The sequence below is a fragment of the Rhododendron vialii genome, chromosome 3a, assembly GCF_030253575.1.
Source record: "Rhododendron vialii isolate Sample 1 chromosome 3a, ASM3025357v1".
NCBI lineage: Eukaryota > Viridiplantae > Streptophyta > Magnoliopsida > Ericales > Ericaceae > Rhododendron > Rhododendron vialii.
Window position 1 is genome coordinate 5,346,688 of NC_080559.1, and position 20,687 is coordinate 5,367,374.

General features: G+C 38.0%; 3 protein-coding genes across 4 annotated transcripts in view; 1 reads left to right on the forward strand and 2 right to left on the reverse strand.

The window, feature by feature from the left end:
• The window catches only part of LOC131319163 (protein ROOT PRIMORDIUM DEFECTIVE 1), a 91,214-nt gene extending 74,723 nt beyond the window's left edge, over positions 1-16,491 (reverse strand). Inside the window, exon 1 of the mRNA XM_058349311.1 lies at positions 16,481-16,491. The gene's annotated coding sequence lies outside the window, so the exon portion shown is untranslated. The remainder of the gene's footprint in view (positions 1-16,480) is intronic.
• LOC131319162 (uncharacterized) lies at positions 959-8,984 on the reverse strand. The gene is made up of 2 exons (XM_058349310.1): positions 8,745-8,984; positions 959-3,704 (listed from the first exon to the last, which is right to left on the reverse strand). Exons 1-2 carry the CDS (start codon positions 8,749-8,751, stop codon positions 1,615-1,617), a joined length of 2,097 nt encoding a protein of 698 aa, XP_058205293.1. The 5' UTR covers positions 8,752-8,984; the 3' UTR covers positions 959-1,614.
• Positions 13,750-20,183, forward strand: LOC131319166 (ubiquitin-conjugating enzyme E2 22). Of its 2 annotated transcripts, none has more exons than XM_058349317.1 (7): positions 13,750-14,020; positions 15,962-16,092; positions 16,996-17,140; positions 17,221-17,298; positions 17,740-17,852; positions 18,050-18,153; positions 19,681-20,183. In XM_058349317.1, the coding sequence occupies exons 2-7, from the start codon at positions 16,090-16,092 to the stop codon at positions 20,039-20,041; spliced, it is 804 nt and encodes a 267-aa protein (XP_058205300.1). In that variant the 5' UTR covers positions 13,750-14,020; positions 15,962-16,089; the 3' UTR covers positions 20,042-20,183. The 2 variants fall into 2 exon arrangements, with proteins under 2 accessions (XP_058205300.1, XP_058205301.1); XM_058349318.1 differs by lacking the exon at positions 13,750-14,020 and adding an exon at positions 14,428-14,555.
• Positions 20,184-20,687: the final 504 nt, after the last annotated feature.

The following is a 20,687-nucleotide window of genomic DNA, read 5'->3' on the forward strand; positions in this document are numbered from 1 at the left end:
GCAGCACAGGTGGGGAAATTAACCACAGGCCCACCACCCTCTTTTTATACTCCTTCCGCGTCTCTTGCACTTCTTCGAAGTGAGCACTTTATCTAGGAGGGCACATCCATTAGGCGAGTCGGGTTCGGGCCGGACTTGCACTGCATAATAACATAACTTATGCATGTTCGCGCTAGTACAGTAAAAAAACAATCATAACCCCAATAAAAGTTTATTCTCAAACTGTCCAATAAAAGTTTTATTTCACAATCATAACCCCAATAAAAGTTTATTCTCAAGCCCGTCCAATAAAAAAGTTTTATTTCTCAAGCCCGTCCAACTAATCCCTTGTTCCCCCAATACGTAATACTCCAGAAACGTAACCCCTTGTTCCCCCAATACGTAATACTCCAGAAACGTAACGTAAAACAATCATACATAACTATCACAAATCAAAGTTCACAAATCACAACCTTAACAAGTATAGCGAAAGCTCTCAACCGTTACAGAACAGACCTTGGAATCTTAAAATTCGCTAGGAGAAAACAGTTTGCAACGGGCCGGGCCAGATCAAACTCGATTGGGAAAATGACGGCCTATGACGTGTTTTGATAATTAATAATCGCTAAGGACATGCTAAGGATATTTGTTAATACTGAAAATGTCATTGACGGGTATTAATTATCAAAACACGTCATTGGCCGTCATTTTCCCACCTCGATTTCAAGAGCTATTCTAAAATCAGCCCTGTTTATTGAAAAGGCTCAAAAACTCAACCCAACCCTGTGAGCCGAAATATTTATCCCAGACCCCTACAAACACGGTTGGGTGGGCCGGCGTACACCCCTTTTGATCAGCTCCCCAGCCCTCCAGACTGAGCGGAAAGCAAAATGAAACTACAAGAAATTGTCCACACAAAACAAGAACAGAAACTAGTTATGTCAAACCGAAAACAATAAAAAGCAGGTGAGAGCTGATGTGATCCAGAAAGTTACTGATTCAAATAAATCGAACGCAACAATTTAATGCGGGAACACATTTACAGAAGAAGAATGACCCACCACGCAATAATCACAAATCCGATGCTCCAAACATTCTCGTCATACAAAGAAAAGAAGAAACCACAAAATTCGAAACAATCTGAACAGCTCCTATCTTTACAAGAAACAGTTTACCTTATACTCGATCTCTTTGGCAGCTCATCACCATTGCAGAAAGGCCTGATATTTAAGATTTTCTTGGAGTACATTCCGAGATACATGAAAACCAGAACCAGGTGATATTCTGAAATCCAATCAAGGACCAAAACGCAACCCAGTTTTCTGAAAACTCGACAGGGTGGCTCAACTGTGCAGGTACCAGACGAAATGCAGAACAGGATGACATATATCACAGAACAAAAGTTATCATCTAGCTGTTCCAGGGAACAATCGATCAGTCTCAAGGAAAAGATAAGGCAACACAAACCACCTGTGGCAAAAACTTAGTTACACCAATTCCAGATCAACCAATAAATTAGACAAGTGGCTCCGACTTTCATATACTTCCCGAGAAAACAAAAAGAAACCACCCCCAAATCAGGAAGTGACAATTATCGGGGTCCATAGGGGTTCAACTCTGACAAGTGGCAAGAACCTAACTTGATGTGTCAATTTCCTTCCCATTATCTTCTTCCTGAATATGTCGCCTCAACCTTCTTAGCCAGATACCACAATCCATAGGATATGGCGTTCCACAAAGACTATCAACATAGTCAGCAAATGCTTTCAGGACAGCAGAGATGTCCCCAAGCTTCTGCTGAATCAACCTTTTAGACCAAGCACTTTCTCTCCACTGCAGTGCCCCCTCAACTGAATCCAAGTCAGGCATATTACCACCAGTACAAAAGTAAAGCAGATAGACAAGGCTCTCTGCATCAGAAGCTGAGCACAACTTACCCTCCTGAAGGGCGTAAGTGGATGAGAAATGAAGATTCATGGCTGGGCGATCCCTCTCTTCTAAAACAGCATGCCCCCATCCTACAAGGACATAATAAGGCTGCCTCAACCCGGAAGTCACATAAATAATATTCTCAGGTCTGATGTCTCCATGTCGAATCCCAGCAGCACCAGCAGTTGAAAGAGCCGACAAGCAGTCATGGCAACACCTAATAGCCTCATCTAAACCAAATTCGCCACTTCCTACCATGCTAGCAACGGTTTTGCCAACTGGACTCGTCACTAGAACGGGTGTCCCACACAGTGTGTGTTCACAATTTCCACCTGAGCTGGGTCTCCGACAGGGACCAGGGTGAATTATCCTGCCAGACATACACAATTCTGGCAAATACTTATCAGATAAACCTTTTTGTTTCATAGCCGTCAATATCTTAGTCTGCCTTTGCACTTGATACCACAGCTTCATATCTTCCCACGCCGGTTCCAATATGGAAGGATGTGAACCAACATACAGAAACAGAGGATTGCCCGGATCATCCACACAGTATGCAATATAAAATGTAACTTCGCCATCATTCAGAACTTCATTAATTTGATAACCTTTCTGCCAATTCGAATCCTCCACCCATAGAACGGTCCCTATTTCAAGCCTCATTGACTTATCAGATTCCAATTTGACAGATTCGTCCCTTAATTCCACAATTTCAGGAGAAACACTTGACTGCTGGAACCGGAACAAACCATTTCCATTCACTCTGGTATCCCTCAACTGCCTTTCAGCTCTTCTTGCTTGAAGACGAGAGCTGTGGTCGGCAGCTAAATCTTCAACCGAGTGCTTGGGCATTCCAGCATATTGTGCGATGCAATGAAAAGTTGCAAAAAGTACCTGTAGAGCACCAATATCAGCCCAGTTAGCATTTCCAAGCTTGTTCCAGATTCTATCGATAGGGGAAACTGCTATTCGTGCATAGCTTTTTATCCATTCAGAAGCACATTTGTACACATTATCTGTATCACAATCTAATTTATTCACATCTCCTTCAACTTTTAGAACCCCACCATACTGAGAATCAAAGAGAAGAACAAAAACAGAATTTGAACTAGGAGTAACATTTGTTCTGCTGAGGCTTCTTGATAATAAAATACGAACAGCGTAAAATAGTGCTTCGCCTATGACGGAGCAAAAAGACTTCCGGTCACTCTCCAATGAAAGGCTTCCAATATCATGCCTCAGAAGTGCTATCTCAAGAATATCCTCCCACTTCCCATGTGGATGTCTTGGGTTTTTTAGCATTATAGCTGAGGCACAAAGACCTTCAAGTTTCCCATTTGCAATCGCCTTCTCAGCCTGGTAGAATTTCAGGTTCGCATCGTATAAACAGGCAACATAGAAAGGCATAGGACCATCATTACTCCAAAATGACTCCCACAAGCCCCTGACACTCGTGTGTAAGAAATCTTCAATTGCAAGATAAGAAGTTGCTTCAACAGCACCCGATGTTGAAGCATAAACAGCACTGGGCATCCGAATCAGCTGCTGAAAGGAAACCCCTTCCAATGCATAATCAAACTTCTGAAGGTCTATCAATTCAAAAGGAACATCAAAGGGAGGTGTTTTATGTGCTGATTGTTCTGTTATTTCTTCAAACCAGTCCTCAAGATTTACGGTCAGGTTTTCACTGTTCACAAACCTACGGAGGAACTCCTTGCAACTCTGGCGCCTCTCACTGGATGAAAGACTGGATTTTTTCGTTGCTGACTCTACTGATTCATGATCTGGGGATCCACCTGTCAAACATAGTATATTTTGATAAAGATATGTCAGCCGCGTTCTGTCAATTCTACATTCATAACACATACAACTACATTGTGTACACAGGGTATCATAATCAGAGAAGCAACTACTGGACCAAAAAATATACTATCACCATCGTTTTATGATACATAGCAACACCGCCAAAACCTGTTGTGGAAGTGTATGAGGAAATAATAAGTGCATAAGCCTGGACGGACCAACCAGGTCGTGGGTAGGAACAAAAAACTGAATATCATCTACCAACATAAACCTAAAAGAATGTAGCTCCAACCAAACCTAGAATTTGTACTGCATTGCATCAGCAGTTAATTTGCACATCATGATACAATTAATTTGCACCCACGAATCTAGAATTTGCTTCTCAAAGTCCCAATGTGGGATACAAGAGCACTTGGCTCACAAAATCATAGAAAAATGTACTGCATTGCATCAGCAGTTCAATCTTCAGAATCATGCTGCCAAGATATAACACATAAAGATAACAGGACCAAAAAATAAGCAACAAAAACAAAATAATGTAAATTCTAATGCAGACCAGCTATCCCAAGATGAGTCGGAGCAGCATAAAGCTATTGCACTAGTAATCCACGTGGTAGCAGCTCCTTACTTCCTTGTTTCTAGTTTTAATGGAAGATTGCGGAGTCATGATGGAAAGAAATTACATCTCTATCCATTACACTCTGAGAGAGAAAAATAGGGTGGCAGACAAGCTAGCAAAGATGGGAACGGAACAAGAGTGCCAGCTGGTTGCACTGGTTATAGCCCGAAAGCAAATTAGGGATTTGCTTGCTGCATACATTGCTGGTGTTTCTTTACGAATGGTTCCACCTCTATTTTGTCTGTGCTAAGTATCTTTTGCACTGAAAAAAGAAAGAGTATTGTGTTGCTTGGGTTTGGTAGCAGGGAGCAGTTGGTCGAACAAACTGACAGTAGAACCACTAATTTAAGACCAACGGTCCACCACCAAGATGAAATGGCGACAAGATGTTCAAAAATAGTGCAGTGGGGCAATCGGAGCTTTGAACAGCCGAACCACAATGACGTTCCAACACAAAACTGGCACCTTTGTATCACAATATGCCACTCATGGTGCACCTCATTCGATTATGCATGTTCATAAAGAGGAAACCCTCATCGTGAGAGCCAAATCTCATCGTACAAACTTTTAAATTGGGTACCGTTCATAACTCTAAATCATTAACCACACAACAAACGACAGTAACAGCTATCGCAATAGCAGCCTAACAATGAATATTGTTGTAGCTTCATTTTATTAGGACTTAAGTTAAGAGAAAGAACTTTACTGGTATTTGGCTACTAAAGTTCTACGGGACTTCTATTTCTGTTTTGAACTAAGCTTTAGCCCTCCCTCCCTCCTGTTTGTCTCATATTCTTAAACCCTCTCTGCCTTAGAGTCTCCCTTGGTTCCTCCTCTTTTTCTTTTTTCCTTCCTTTTGTGCCTCGGCTTCTTGATGCTTGCACTCATCTTCTTGTCTACTCTTAAATCATTTTGAATATCCTTCCTCTACCTCTCTCTTCCCTCTTTCTTCTAATCGTTTCATGTTAATATTTTACAATAATGGATCAGTAAAGCTTTATGTTACATGGATCTGCCTTTAAGGTGAAGCATCTGTTCGACAGTCGACACAACATATATGTACCAGACACGGCATTTTCAAAACCAAATATTGCGTTTTTCTATGTATCTATAACCGATAGGTTGTGTGGGCTGTTATAGTACACATTTAGTGTTTCTTTAGCGGTTGGAGCATTTGTGGCATGCATTAAGTGCTGCAATTTACTATTTTTTGGGCTGCAGTCAAGTAAGGAAAGTCCAATAAGGTTCATGGGGAGACAACTTGTTAAAGAGTTTGGCCTTTGGAGCCTTAGTTAGCTTGGCCATCTTTGTTCCAATAAATTTCATTAAGAAAAAGTTATTGATGAAATTAATAAATTACTATATAGTTATTCGAACGACCACTGTAGCCATATCAAAATCTGGATAAACTACTATATAATTATTCAACCTATCACTGTACCCACATCCAAATTGGGATCCACATCTAAGGATCCTCAATTTCTAAGATTGAGCTATTTGACTCTTACATATACTGCCCTACCTGATACCCGCCCCCACGTCCCCAGGTCCACACGATAGAGGCTTTCTTTGGCCACCATGCATTCAATGGAAGTCTCATCATAGGCCATATTGCACCGAAGAGTATAACAGCTTTTAACAAAAAGCAACAAATGTAATAGCGCACAGAACCCTTGCTCTTTTTTGCCATGGAACAGAGAAAGTGTGATTGTGTGGCTGTCCGCTGTGTGTGTTTCTGTGCGTGTGTTTTCAACAAAAGGAAGTGTTTGCATCTCCACATATGAAGATACATACTCATGGACAATTACATCTTTTTCATCCCAATTGATTAATATGAAAATACCCAGACGTTCATGGGCAATAAAAGAAAATTAAATCATACCCAATATTTTTAGAAGGGACACAAGTGCAAATCTTGGACATCTTGGACACTACAGTAACAAATAATTAAATAATTCATGTGATTGCAATATCTTGGACACTATGATGCTACAGTTGGCCCTGTAATCTGAGCCTCGCAATTGAAATAGCAGGCTATCATTGTTGAAATTTTGAATGGTTTGCTACTCAGATTAACAGGGTAAGATCCTGGGGTGCCAAACACCGAAGTAGAATTCAAGATGGAAAAGGAAGGGTGAATTGTTGATAAGGGAAAAATGTAACACTGGAGGACCAGCGTAGAGCATATGGGGTAGGAAACCTTTATTAGGACACCAAACAGAATGCCAACCATGCACAGCATTCAAGGAAGTGTTGACACTTGACATCCTAGCATCTAGCCAACTAAAGGCCTCTGTTGATGAGTAGCATTATATTACGAGATGGCATAAACAGCCACGGCCACCCTTTCACAATAGACCAATAAGAGCCAGCATTGAATAAGGAGCTAAATAGATGATCAAAGGGTGCATGTGTTGAACAGACCACAAGTCATTACATTACGGAGCCGTTCCACTTTCTGGAAAAAGTAATTTTTGGAAAAAGAAGGTAATTTCAAGGTCAAAAATTATGTGTTTACGCAAATAATTTTCCTACTAATATGGATCTTGTTTGATAGATCTCACTGAGATCTTTTAAACAGTGCAAAAAAAATTGAAAAAATATTTTTCATCTTCGTTTTATTTGTGTTTGAAATTAGCTTCTTTTTGAAAAGAAGGTTTTGGGAGAAAGAGGAACGGGGCCTACATCTGGCCAAGCATTAGATGTGAGCCATGGTTTCCCATTTGCAGACTTTAAGGATTCATGAGAACTCCAGATTTGGTGGACTTGGTTGACGTCTTGATAAACAAAGCTGGGGAAAAAATAGAGGATATTTGAATTTTTTATATAAGTTTTGAAAAATAAAATTAATTCAATCAATTGAAAAGTTGGATAAAAATATCAAATTCACAAAATTCCAAAAAAAAGTACAGAAGGATTAGAATCCCCAGCTACAGCATTCAGCCGCAATGTCTTTAACTCAGAAAATATGCAAGGACAGGTTCATCCGGTTGGATGAAAAACAGTAATTTCAAGCTCACTATTACTAAATAATAGCAAAGTTATTAACAACGATTATAGTGGCTAGCATTACAATAATAGCACGTGCAATGCAGATATGCCTATCAGATGAGCGAATGCAGGAACCAGGATGGCCATATAATTGATTTACCTAGCAAGGCTGTACACTAGAAACAATACATTTCGCACGCAATGACAGAAATTCCAAAATTGGCAACAAATCAGCTGGTACTGTCTCATCAAAGATTACAACAAAATGGGGAGCTTTATTAATCATTTCCTTATGCAGAGACTACCCGTTTCGTTCTCTTTACTTAATTACTTAAATCTAGTTCTTGTTTACAAAGAAGAAGTTCATGAGTCGGACAATTAATACTCAGAATGCAGTTATTGGGGCTTCATCTAGACCATGGTGGAAACATCTTGTGTAATGGACCCTTCCATGAACGCAATGTAATGGCCTAATGGGTACATGCCAAAGTATAGTAGATAGCATTCTGACATAAATTTCCAATTCTTACGGCCCATTTGTCCAGTTTAACACATGCCTTGGGTATCTTATCTCACAAAGCATATGCAATACAATGGGGAAGAGCTACTCTCCATACTACTCTTGTGGCCTTCACTCTTGAGTCGATAACCACAATTCGAATTGCTCATCTCGCAGAACTAGTTTCATCGGCCGCACAAAAACGCAGAAATCAGTTGCATTTCTATTTAAATGATGCAGGCCACGTATGATTGAAACTTTTTTTTTTTTATAAACAGAATGCAACTTGTTTTTTGTGCTTATATATGTTCAATGAAGCTAATTTTTTAAACAGACAATCTCCATTACAGGTTCCACAAGATGAGTGATTTGAATCATCAGTGTCGGTTTGGGAGTGAGGACCACAAGAGGAGTATGAAGCGATGAAGTACGGAGACGAGCTTCTTTTTTTTTATCTGTTGGAGACGAGCTTATAGCAAGGAAAATGCTAGCCTCAGCATTAACGGTAGTGGATAAGATAAGGGCAGTTGATACATTGATATCCAAGAAGAGTATATTAAATTTTTAATATTCAAGAGATACGTATTGAAATCCGCACTTGTTTGGAATTATTTGCATATAATCCGTCGCCGGAGGTTAGCAACACCCATGCAATGGAAGCGTGGTATTATCAATCTAATCACTAATAATCCGTTGGGATTCCTCCGGTCAAACAAAAAGATCCTCCTAATATTGGTAAAAGGAATGTCTTCACCAAACAAAATCGAGCAAATTACACGGGGGGAAAAAAATGAAAAAAGTAACATCAAGTGGAGAAAGTAGTCAATTGAGCTGTATATCTAGTTGCGCCAGAGCAATAAGGGAGATAGAGAAAGAGAAAATCTAGGGTTTAGAGAGAGAGAGAGAGAGAGAGAGGGGAATTACTTTCCATCGGGAGAGGCGAGGGACCTGAGAAGCTTCAGATCTTCGACCGGGAATGACGCATCACGACCTGGTCTTACGCCGAACGATCAACCACGAGAAATCCGTCCAGCTCCGTCTCTCTGTCTCTGTCTCTCTCTCTCTCTCTCTCTCACACACACACACACTCACTGGCACCAAGGAGGGAGGGGGGAGGTGGGAGTTTGCGGCGAGAGCGAAACGGTGCCGTTTGGATGTGTTGCCATCATGGTACCCACTAGTCCTTTTCCGGATTTTTAAAAGGAAAAAGAGAAACGCCGTAAATAGATTATTGTGTTACTTTATCGGGTCAATCAATTCTGAGAGGTCTCCCTGACGTAGCGACAGCATGCGCGTTGGTTCAATCTCAACCGTTCAAATTCGGCAATAGACGACTCAGATTTTATTTCAGTTAGACGGCTGAGATCTTTTTGGCAAGATAAAATTTTGAACCGTCCATTATGAAACATGAACGATCAGGATGGTACCAACACCGACGATGTCCCGTCCCCCAATTCAGTGACATGTGCAATGATCTCTCGTGCTAATTAAACAATTTTCTATGAGTGAAACTTTTCTTAATCTACAAATATGATGAATTAACAGATTTTGTCCAGGCACCAAAGTTGACGAATAAATGAGTTGGATATTTTAATTAATAAATAGGTTGTACAATAATAGTATTGCACTCACAAAGTGATGACGTTTTGCTTGGCTTCAAAAGTTGTTGAGCAATTGATGATGCTAAAAAAATGACTCGCGGTTGCAATCTTACAGGCCTCACCCCTTGCTCATCTCTAAACGTGTCTCGAGATGAGGCTTAGAGACTAGAGTATGCATCTTCTTACACTTAAATTAAGAAGCAAAAAAAAAACATTTAAATATACTTCATAAACTTTTTAATACACTTTTTGTATATCTTGTTTTTTTTTTTTTTTTTGGTAAACGTATATCTTGTTTTACTTCTGCAAGAAAACTATTTTGGGCCATTTAAAAGTTTTTTATAAATTATTTTTGGACTAATTCAATTGTTTTAAGACTTCAAATAGAAGTAAGCCAGGCCCAATCAAGCCTAACCCAACAAGCCTAGAAGCCCAATTTTTAAGTCCCAATATTTGACCGCAAATTAGAATGTTGCGGCCGCAAGGTTAGAGGTTGTGGTTAAGAGGTTTCAGAAGGTTCAAAATAGCATATGTATCTTTGTCAGGTTGCTGCCTCAATGTCTTACCATTTCAATTTTGCGGTCGCAAGATCAAAACTCATAAACACAGACTGTTTTTAAGCTTTTAACATGAGACGAATAAGGAGATCTATGAGCCTCTCAGCCAATTTTAGGTGGTAATTGCCCGTTCGGCTAAAACTGGCTTATTTTTTTTGTTCTTATTCAAATTTTTTTCGTATTTGTTAGTTTTTCGTCAATTTTTTTGGGATTATTGCATTGTCATGACAAGAGAAATCTAAAAAGTAAAAAATTACGATCGAAACCTATAATCTTTTTAAATAAAGATAAAAATAAGCTAATTTTTTCGTCTTTATTCAAAAAAAACAAGATTTCGATAATAATTTTTTACCTTTTAGATTTCTCTCGTCATGACGATGCAATAATCCCCAAAAAATTAATGAAAGACTAACAAATACGATTTTTTTTGAATAAAAACAAAAAAATAAGTCACTTGGCTTATTTAGCCGAACAGAATCAATTGAACAAGCCTCCTCCTTGCATATAAAAAGGAGGGAAATCTCGTGAATCAACACACAACAAGCACCCAAACGTGCCATAAAAACTCCATAAAGAATAAAAGAACCAATCATGCCATAAAGTGGTCTCGAACCGAAACGTGCCATAAAGTATTGCATAATTCATAAAATTATTCAAAGATGAGTAGATAGTATGGTGGGATGTACTCCTTCCATCCCAATTTGTATGTCAACTTCGGCATTTGTTGTATCTTTTAAAAATTGTTTCAATCTAATACGGAGTACTAATTGGTTAGTAACACTTTATTTGTAATTTTGAAAACTTTTTTAATTGAGGTACTTAAAATCTGCCAAACAGTATTAATAGTGCATATGGAAAAAATTATTATATAAAGTAAAAAATAAATAAACATTATTACTTTAAATAATTGTGATAGCAAACGGGACAAATAAATTGAGACGAAAGGAATCTATTATAGGAAGTATTCTCTCGTTTCTGTTTCTTGAAAGGCCGAACACAACACCTAAGATGGTTGGTTCGTTACTTTCCATCGTAAGGGAGATTTCTTGAGTTTGAATTGTCGTGGAGGAGTTGCTCGACTCTCGTCGCAAACTCTTAACAAGGAAAAGGCCGTCAAGGAATTAGCTGGCACCGCTAACGGCTAGTTAGCTGACCCTCCAACGGTCACCAGCATTATAGCGTCGGCAAATTCGAATTTCTCGACAAAATGGCCCGCTGTTGGACAAAGCCCACCTAACCAGGCTAACTTTATTTTATTTTATTTTTAAATCAAACGTCCACCTAACTTTTATTATTCGGATTCTTATGCCGCAACTGCTCATCCCCTTTCCCGATTGTTACAGTTTGGAACCTCGTGACTAGATTTGTCAATGGGTCGGATCCGATCAGAATCCGACAAATTCGAATCGGATCCGAATTCGATAAGAATTGAATCTGATCTGGATCCGATAAGACTCAAATTCGATAGTCCGGATCCGAAAACCCGATTCTGAAAACTTTTTTTACTTCAAAAATTTTGGCAAAATTTTTTTTTTCCCGAAAAAAATATAAAATTTTAAAATTAAAATAAAATACAACTTCTTAAACATTATTTTTTTTCAAAATAAAAAATTACTTTTTTTAAAAAAAAATATAAAGTTCGGATTCGAATTGATAACGGATTTAATCTGATCCAATCCGAATTTGGATTACCGGATTCGGATTATCGTATCGACATTATCGAATTCGGATCGGATTTTCCGGGTCGGGTCGGGTCCATTGTCAGGTCTGCTCATGCCTCATCAACCTCAACGGACTGCAAATGAGCCGAGTTTTGTCGAGCTCGAGCTCAGCTGAAGTCTTAATGAGCCAAGCTTAGTCATTTTCCTAAATGAGCCTCTTCAATCAAGCCGAGCTTTTTACTAAACGAGCCGAAAATTCAAGCTCGGGCTAGTTTATCAAACGAACTACCGATGATTGAGGGTGCATTGAAGCCTACTTTCTTGTCCTACACAAATGATTCGAGCTGTTTGTAAGTTTACAATAATTTTTCGAGCAACTGTGCGAATATACACGATCAAATAAAAATAATTATACTACCAATTTTTCTTTAAAGAATCTTGAGAACTTATTTCTCAAAAGCTAAAGTTTTATTGTTTTCCTTATCTTATAATCATTTTCTTTTAAGATCTTAAAATCATATGATTTATGACAAAATACACTAGAAAAGTTTGAAAAGACACAGTAGATTTTCAACATTTAATTTATATACTAAACAAATGATAGACAAGAAACAAAAACTAGCCAAATACAACCTTATCAACTTGGAGTGATGCATTTCTATTTCTATTTCTTTTTATTTCTGTTTTTTATTGGGATTGGGGTCGCCAGGTTTTGTTAATAATTTTTTTGTTGGGCAACCAATTTGAGTACATAATGGAGGAGAACCATGGAAACGAATCCTTAACGTCTATCTACTTTCCGGTGCACCTAATAGGGAATAATGTTTGGAATTTGAATTGTCTCGGTGGGGTTTTATTTAAGTATTTATTTTCAATCGATAGGAAGAGATCATACAACGTATTGCCGTTCAAAAAAAAACAAAGTACCAATTCGAGAAACTACATCAATTACGAGAGTTTACGAGATAACCAAACCCAACAATTATTTACATATTTTCAGAGCATCCATCATCACAAGAATCATTTAAAACATACTCATCAAACAGTTTGAAAAATGTATTTGTGTTGGAAAACAAAAAGTCCACAAAATACAACTCCGGACACAACAACGAATCTCGATACAGGTGTGTCCGAAATTGTGTTTTAAATTTGTGTTGATAGCATTGCTCATTAGATAAATGAGTTTGGTAGGTGAAATTACCCTCTTGCCTCCCTAAAAAGAAGAAGAAGAAAATAAATGGGTTAACACAACTAGATCGAAGTTGTATTTGTCTCAATGTGTGGTCTAATCACGTGTTGATCGATAGAAAATCAACTCAATTTTCACTATAAGTGATTTTCTCAACGACTCTAGGGCTTGTTTGTTCGGGGGTCTCAAAATTCCAACGCATGGTTTCTAATAAATTTTCTCTTAAAAACCTCCCTTAAAACCAAGTCCTCAATTGCATAAAGTCACTTGACCATATTACATCATAAAAAATAATGCCAAATATAAAATAAAAAATCACCTCTAAAAAAATTTCTTTGAATTCTCAAATAACTTTTCGTCACTATTTGTCTTCATAAAAATATATTTTGCACATCACTTAAACACAATTGGGTCCGGCCAATGTGAGTCCACTGTGCACGAAATAATACAAAATAATTAGAACTCCAATGTAACTTTTATAGATATCAATACGTTTTATCACACATCTATGCACTTTTTACGAATGTTAATACATCTTTTGGCTATTTTTTCAAATGCTAGTAGGCTTTAGTTAGCATTTTCCAAAACAATTTCATAAATTCTGGTTGTAATTGTACGTTCAAAACTCCATGCGTTGTGTCTGCAATATTTAAATACTAGTAGTGCGTTATTTGGAGGAGTGAGGGGATGTTTCAAATTAAAAAAAAAAGAATTTTCAGAAAATAAACATAATTTCAAGCTTTAAAATTATGTATTTACATAAATAATTTTTCTATCAATATGGATATTGTTTGATAGATCTTATTAAGATTCGGTGCAAAAAAAATTAAAAATTACTTTTTATTTTCATTATATTTGAGATTAAAATTATATTTAAAAAAAAAAAAAGGGTTTAAAACGAAATCAGAACCGCACCTGATTGCTTTTTTGACTTTGTCCCCAAAATCAAACTCAATAGACTCCTCCTCAATCATTTTGAATCGCTGTAGCAATCTGTGGTATTCTCAACGCCGAGCCCTAAACGAAGATAGATACTCTCCGAGGAAGAAGAAATAACCCCACTCTCCCACTGCCACCTCTCTCTCTCTCTCGCGCTCTCGCTCTCGCTCGTAGGACTCTGTAAAAGCTCATTTGACCCATTTCCTATCTGGGTTTTGGTTGTTTGCGCAAGTTCTGTACCCATCTCTTCTGGGTAATCGATTAATTCAATTTTACTTGCTTTTTCATTTTGCCAAACAATTTCAGTTTGAATGATTCCCATGTGGGTTTTGTGATTTTTTTTCTTTTTGTTTGATTCTAAAGTTAAGTGATCACAAGATGATGAAATCTCTGGCGATTTAACAAATAATGATGTATATGCACGTTTGTACTAGTGATGTGATGTTTCTTCTGGGATTGGGAAATGCAGATTCGTATTGGGTCTTTTGCAATGCTTTGATAATTAGGGTTTTCATTTTTGATTCTTGATCTGAAAAGGATCTCCTTTTGTGTAAAGGAGGTGCCTTTCTTTGGTCCACGGGCATGGTTGATAGCTACTTGTTTGATTCGTTATTTGGTAACATGGGTTTTTGGTGTACAGGCCAAGACTGGGTTTCTCTCTCTCTCTCTCTCTCTGTGGGAAAAGGGTATTTGTGTGATATTTGGTGCTCAGATTAATTTGATTCTGTGGGTATTTGGGGTTAAAGATTCGTTCTTTTAGTGGTTATGATGACGGGAAGGAAGTAAAAGTGAGCAGCTCCTACCCCTTCTTTCTTGCCCGCTCCGAATATCGTTCTTGGCTGTTCTCTCGCTTTTATTTTTATTTTTAATTTATGGATCTTCTGTTGGGTTGTTTCTTTGTACGTTACAAAGTATGTGATGTTGAATGTGTCCGAAGGATTGATATTTCATTTTGAATGCATTTGGTGTAATTTTGTTCTGGCTTATGCATCTATCGATGTTTGTTTTGGTTCTTTTCCGCACATTTTCGCTTGAACGAGTTGGTCTTAAGACTGAGTTCCAATCAGGATGGATCAAGTAGTTGGGAGACCCACCAGTTGATTAGGTGGTTAGTGATTCTAATGCCATCATTGGATGTGAGCCATATCACTAATTGATTAGTTCTGTCGGTCTGCTTTCGGCCAGGAAAATGACTTGGATTATATTTTAATTGATGGGTTTATGTTAAGATACTTTCTATGTATTACTATTGCTTCGATGTATAAGAAGTTTACCAGAAACAGGTTTAAAACATCGTAGGATAAGGAAAGACTTTTTTGTGGCTATTTTTTTGGCTAATTATTCGTTCTTTAGTTACAAAAAGTTGTCTTTGGAGGTGGTGACAATTTAAGACTTAGTTCTGTTGTAGAGTTTTAGATTCTGGGAGAGATGATGTACTAGGTTTTAGCCAATAGTATAGTTAATTTGTGTTACTCCCATATTGTTCTTAGTACTGAGCACCAGGAGAATATTGTCGCTGAGATTTGGCTATTGAAAGGGTAAGACTGGAGCTGATATTATGATTGAGTTCGAACTGGTGTTTTTGCTGTAAAAAGATTTTCACTTCTAGGATTTTGCTAGCTTGCCTACAAGGAATTCCCCTCTGTTTTATCCATGCAAATATACGGTTTATTTGTCTTAGAAGATCTCTATCATGCATTGCCGATTACTTTGAGACTTTTGTGTACTTAGAGTGGAACGCTTCTCTTCTTCTTATTGGAGCTTTCTTGGTGCTAGAATCTGATAAATTTCCGTAGAATATTTATCATCTCATCTTATTGCTGAGATGCCATGTGTAACAGATGTATTAGCTACTCAGTGGGTTCTTATTTAAGAGTTCTGGAAATTGGAAATGTTTTCTAAAAGTATGATGATTGTTTTTAAGTGTAGGTGATACTGATGTTGATTGGATACTAAGCTTTGGGAACTGTGTGGCGTCACCCATTTTACAGCCTTGGAATGAGTGTCTATGAATTTTTAATGATTTTATCTGAATGGGGTTGTGGAGATAGAATCTGGTATTTGGTATTTGGTTTCTCAATTCTACAAACTAGCTTGCTTAGAATTTTGCCGAATTTCTTTAAGTGCATTCCTGCTCTGGAGGAAAATGATTTTTTACTCGTGGTATTGATTAGTTTTTTGTTTTGTATTGCAGGATTTCCTTTTTTGGCTCAAGCAGCTGGCTGGCAAAAAACTGCTGGGGAATTTTTTGCACATCATTAGCAATTCGGATACCTTGTCGCTCATTCTCTAAGATTGTTGGACGACTGCATCAGTATTTGGATGGTAATTCTCAGGTTTTAGAACATTATTTTCTCTACTGGCTGCAGAGTACATCCATGGCAATGACACATAGATTTCCCCTCTGGATGTTATATCCTATTTGAACTGTATAAGACTGTTTGAAAATGAAAATTCTAAAAAAATGAGGACAGTAACACTACGGGAAGACCACAAAAAATATTCTTTTACGTGATCTTTTGTTACCAATTTTGACTAGTACATACTCAAACAACCCAGACTGATGGAACTAACCTCTGCTTAGCAAGAAAATGAAAACTAACAGTAATTCTACATCATTGAGAGATGAATGCATAAGTGACAAGGTTGTTATAATTTAACCCTCAGAATAAGTTTGTTCTATTATAAAGAGACCTCTGTTTTTTACTCATACGCGTCCCCAGTGTCTTCCAAACGTAGACACTCTTGTTTATATAAATAATAAAAGCAATTCCCATATGTGTTCCTGCTTGTCCCTGGTGTATCTGGGTTCTTGGCATGTCTGACATGGATATGGCAATAAAAGCAATTCCCATATGTGTTCCTGCATGTCCCTGGCGTATCCGGGTGCTTGGCATGTCTGACATGGATATGGCAACCCTGGCGTGTCGGTGCTTCATAGATGGTAGTATGGTACCATAATTCTCATGTTGGTGACTGATGTAGATGTTCCCGAGGACGAGCAGAATCGAAAGAGCAGAGTTCTTGGGTCATCTCGATAGGTTACATCATTTGTCAGCCTGCATATGTGCTAAACCTGGCACTTTCCTGTACATAGAATGCTTTGCTCCTTCCCATTAAAAATGCATATACAGTTAGGGAATTCAGAGCTTTGTTGTTTTAAATATTTCATCATAGTTTGGGTCCCACGGTACTCTCTCATTATTTCTTGTTGAATTTCCGTGGTAGGCGACCAATGAAAATCTTCCACCAAATGTGATAAAGCAACTTGCTAAGGAGTTGAAGAATCTGGATGAAACTCCTCCAGAGGGCATTAAAGTTGGTGTTAATGAAGATGATTTTTCCATTATATTCGCTGATATTGAAGGCCCAGGTATGTTTTTCCCCACCTCAGTCCATCCTTTCAGCGTGGTTTATGATTATGTATATTAAACTTGAATATCAACCTTGCAGCTGGAACTCCCTACGAGAATGGTGTTTTCCGCATGAAGTTGATTTTGTCTCATGACTTCCCTCATTCCCCTCCCAAAGGTTTGTCAAGGCTTTTGTAGTTACCTCCTATGTTTTTCCAAGGGCATGTTGTGTGATTAGTTTTACTTCTTTTACTTCATTGTACCGTAATCATTCCTGGCCTGGCCTGTTATTTTAGTTTAATTGAGGCTTTCTCTCTTCTTCTTTTTTCTTTCCTTTTACTTCATCTACCTGGTTCTTCGGATCCAGAACTTATCCAGTATTGTAGTTACGAGGTTAGCTTATTTTACGTTTTTGGGCCCTGTTCCCACCCATTTCTTTAATTGTTGGATTAAAATGATTTTGCGGTGTGCTCTTTATGATTTGCATGGTCTACATAGTGAGTGCTTCTGGCCCTGCTCAGTTGAAATATATTTGAATATTTTGCTATTGACGAATTATTATTGGTGAACAGTATATCCCTTTCTACAGTGTTGAATAATTCGATAACTTTTTTTGCAGGATACTTTCTGACTAAGATTTTCCATCCAAACATCGCAACAAATGGCGAGATTTGTGTCAACACATTGAAAAAAGATTGGAATCCTAGTCTCGGCTTACGACATGTTTTGATTGTAAGTTTATTGCAGTTGCCCTATTGTTTTTCCAATTTTAATGTGGATCCTAGTAAAATTTTGAACCACCAATCTAATCCCTCTGATATCTTCAAAAAGAGAAAAAACTAATCTCTTGGAGAATGTTTCGTTTGCAATGTAGTTTGTGTACTTGTTCAATTATCTAGTTATTCAGCTCAGGTATTGTTGTATCACAGGTAGTGAGGTGTCTATTGATAGAACCATTTCCAGAATCAGCTTTGAATGAGCAGGCTGGGAAGATGCTGCTTGAAAATTATGAAGAGTATGCCAGGCATGCAAGGTACATGCTTCATATTCAATGTACATATATGTCCATTTATATATTGTAGATTACTGTTTTCTTCATTGTAGAATGTGTTTTTCTAAATATGCAAGACTTCCATTCTAGTGATCTCATGGTTTGTCGATACTGACCTCACCCTGCAGTTGCTGAGGTATTAACATAGCTACACCTTGTGCTTCTATGTTAATGTTTCCTAGATATCTCGATTATTAGACAGATCAAGCCTCAGTTCGACCTGTTATCTGGTGAACATGAATCTAGGTCTGCATTGTGTAGTAAACTTGTGAATGCTTTTCTTTATCGTTGGCAATACAGAGCAAGTAAAGATGGAGTTTAGTGGAATTGCCAAGATGTCTGCACTAAACTATCAGTTGGTTTTCAGGAAATGTGGAGGAAAGGGTATTTTCCAGTGGTTTGTTGGAAAATGGTTCTAGCAAGCATGGTCCCTTAAGCATGAGCAGAAATGAAAGAATCTCGCCTTATGAGGAAAGGGTAGAAACCTGGAAAGTGAAGGCCCAATAGGAGAGGCAGTTGAGTGATTGCATAGCAAATTCAACCATGAGGGCGCCTAGCTCGCTGACGCTATCTCATCCTTTAAGTTTAAGAAGTTCAAGTTGAGCCAAGCCAACCCTTGACTTTAGCTGTACTATCCAACTCACTTTTTCTTATTAGAGGTCCTAGCCAAAGACTACTAGCTGGAAGGAGACTCAATTAAGAGCAAAAAGTGCCTGCAAAATGATCCGAACTTTGATGTTATTGGGGCTTATTTCCAAACTACTGGGGCTGTGTTTGGATCTTATGGTTGATGGATTTGTGAAACTAATGTTTTTCCTCCTCTTAATTTCATTCTCTTTTCTCTTTGGGAATCCCTTTACGAATCCAAGATCCCAATTGCAGCCTAAGGTTTCTAGTGCAAATTTTTGTTGAGTTTGACAATAGATGTGGCTCAGTGACTCAATGTATCAACAGAATTTCCTGGCAATTTTTTTGTTACCACTTGCAGCCTGTGGTTACTGCCTGATGGTGGAGTATATGGGAATGGTTCAAACCTCAAAAAAGGTGTTTAAAATTTGCACATTTACAATTTACTGCAATGGTTTATACTAACACCACAATAAAACACAAATCTTCACAGCAGAACATGAAATCCTCACAACCTATGTAGCACTGACACACAGATACATGACACCGACACTATGACACGAAAACGAAAATATTCAAAAATTGGAGGACACAACATGTTGGGAACTCGTTAAGAAAATATCTTGGAATTTTATTACAAATAATAAATTAACAATCAGTCTTTAGCACCAAGTGTTCGACTATGTTATGTGGCCTCCGGCATTAACAAACTTCAAGACCTAATAATAAACTACGCACATTCGTTTCTAACACAGAAGGTCTCATATGCACTTGTGTGCTGAAGATTTTGCCTTAATATACTGTTTTATTGTTGTATCATCATGCCTTGTATTGGAATTCTTCACATTGAAGTATTGTCTGTGTGTTTTTCTGTGTTTCCAGGATCTACACTGGGATTCATGCTCTTAAGCCCAAACCAAAGTCTAAAACGGGAGCTATTTCAGAGTCGACTACTGCCTTGAATGTTGACCAATCAAATAACTTGGTTCTTAGTGCTGACGAGAAGAATGCAGTGTCTGGTCCGCCTACATTGCCGTTGCCGTCGTCTATGGTTGCTTCTGCAACATTAACGAAAGGAGGGAGCGGGCAGGACCAGCAAACCTCAACAACTGAGACAGGAGTTAGCGGCTCCGCACCCACACCATCAACACAGAAGAAAGAAGGTGGTGGTGGTGGTTCGGTCAAAGTTCAGGCGGACAAAAAGAAAATGGACGCGAGAAAGAAAAGTTTGAAGAGATTATGAAGCTCTGGTTTGTGGGTTCTTGTGGTTTGATCTTCACCATAAATTGTTGTGTATTGTCATGAATGAAGCAATGGATTTGATTAGCTGGACATGGTTTCTGTCAAAACAATCATTTCCATCTAAGAACTTTCAGTTTAAACAACTTCTGTTTTGTTGCTCTCAATATTTTTTCATTCTCTTATCTTACTTGTAAAATGGAGACATTCGGCCAATGAACCACGACACTCCCACAGGTTATTGCACCTGCGAAACTATGATACCAGAATTTGATTTTGGTTGACAAAATTTATAGGTCCTTTCATTGACAGTCCACTGAGTTGTGAACAAGGCGAAGAACTCTAGTACACTTTTACACATTTCAATACATTCTCACACATTTTTATACACTTTTCACATATTTTAACACATTTTAAAATGTGATTGTTTTTAGCATTTTCTATTTATAAAAATTCTTGGATAAAACCGTTTCTTATTTTTGAAGTATGGTTTTTCTTGGGAGGAGGATAATGAGGCTAAAAAAATACCTAATAAAACAGGGAAATGATTCTGCCACTCTCTTTTTTGTTAATGCTATTCTTCTGTAAAAATACACTTGCAGGGGAGTGGCGCTAACAAATAAGGGAGTGGCCGTCATAAAAATCTGGAT

Excerpts from the sequence above, each read along its gene's own strand:
- LOC131319166 (XM_058349317.1), top strand. Across the intron at positions 17,299-17,739 it reads CCCTCATTCCCCTCCCAAAG|GATACTTTCTGACTAAGATT; the intron begins GTTTGTCAAGGC and ends CTTTTTTTGCAG. Across the intron at positions 18,154-19,680 it reads GAGTATGCCAGGCATGCAAG|GATCTACACTGGGATTCATG; the intron begins GTACATGCTTCA and ends CTGTGTTTCCAG.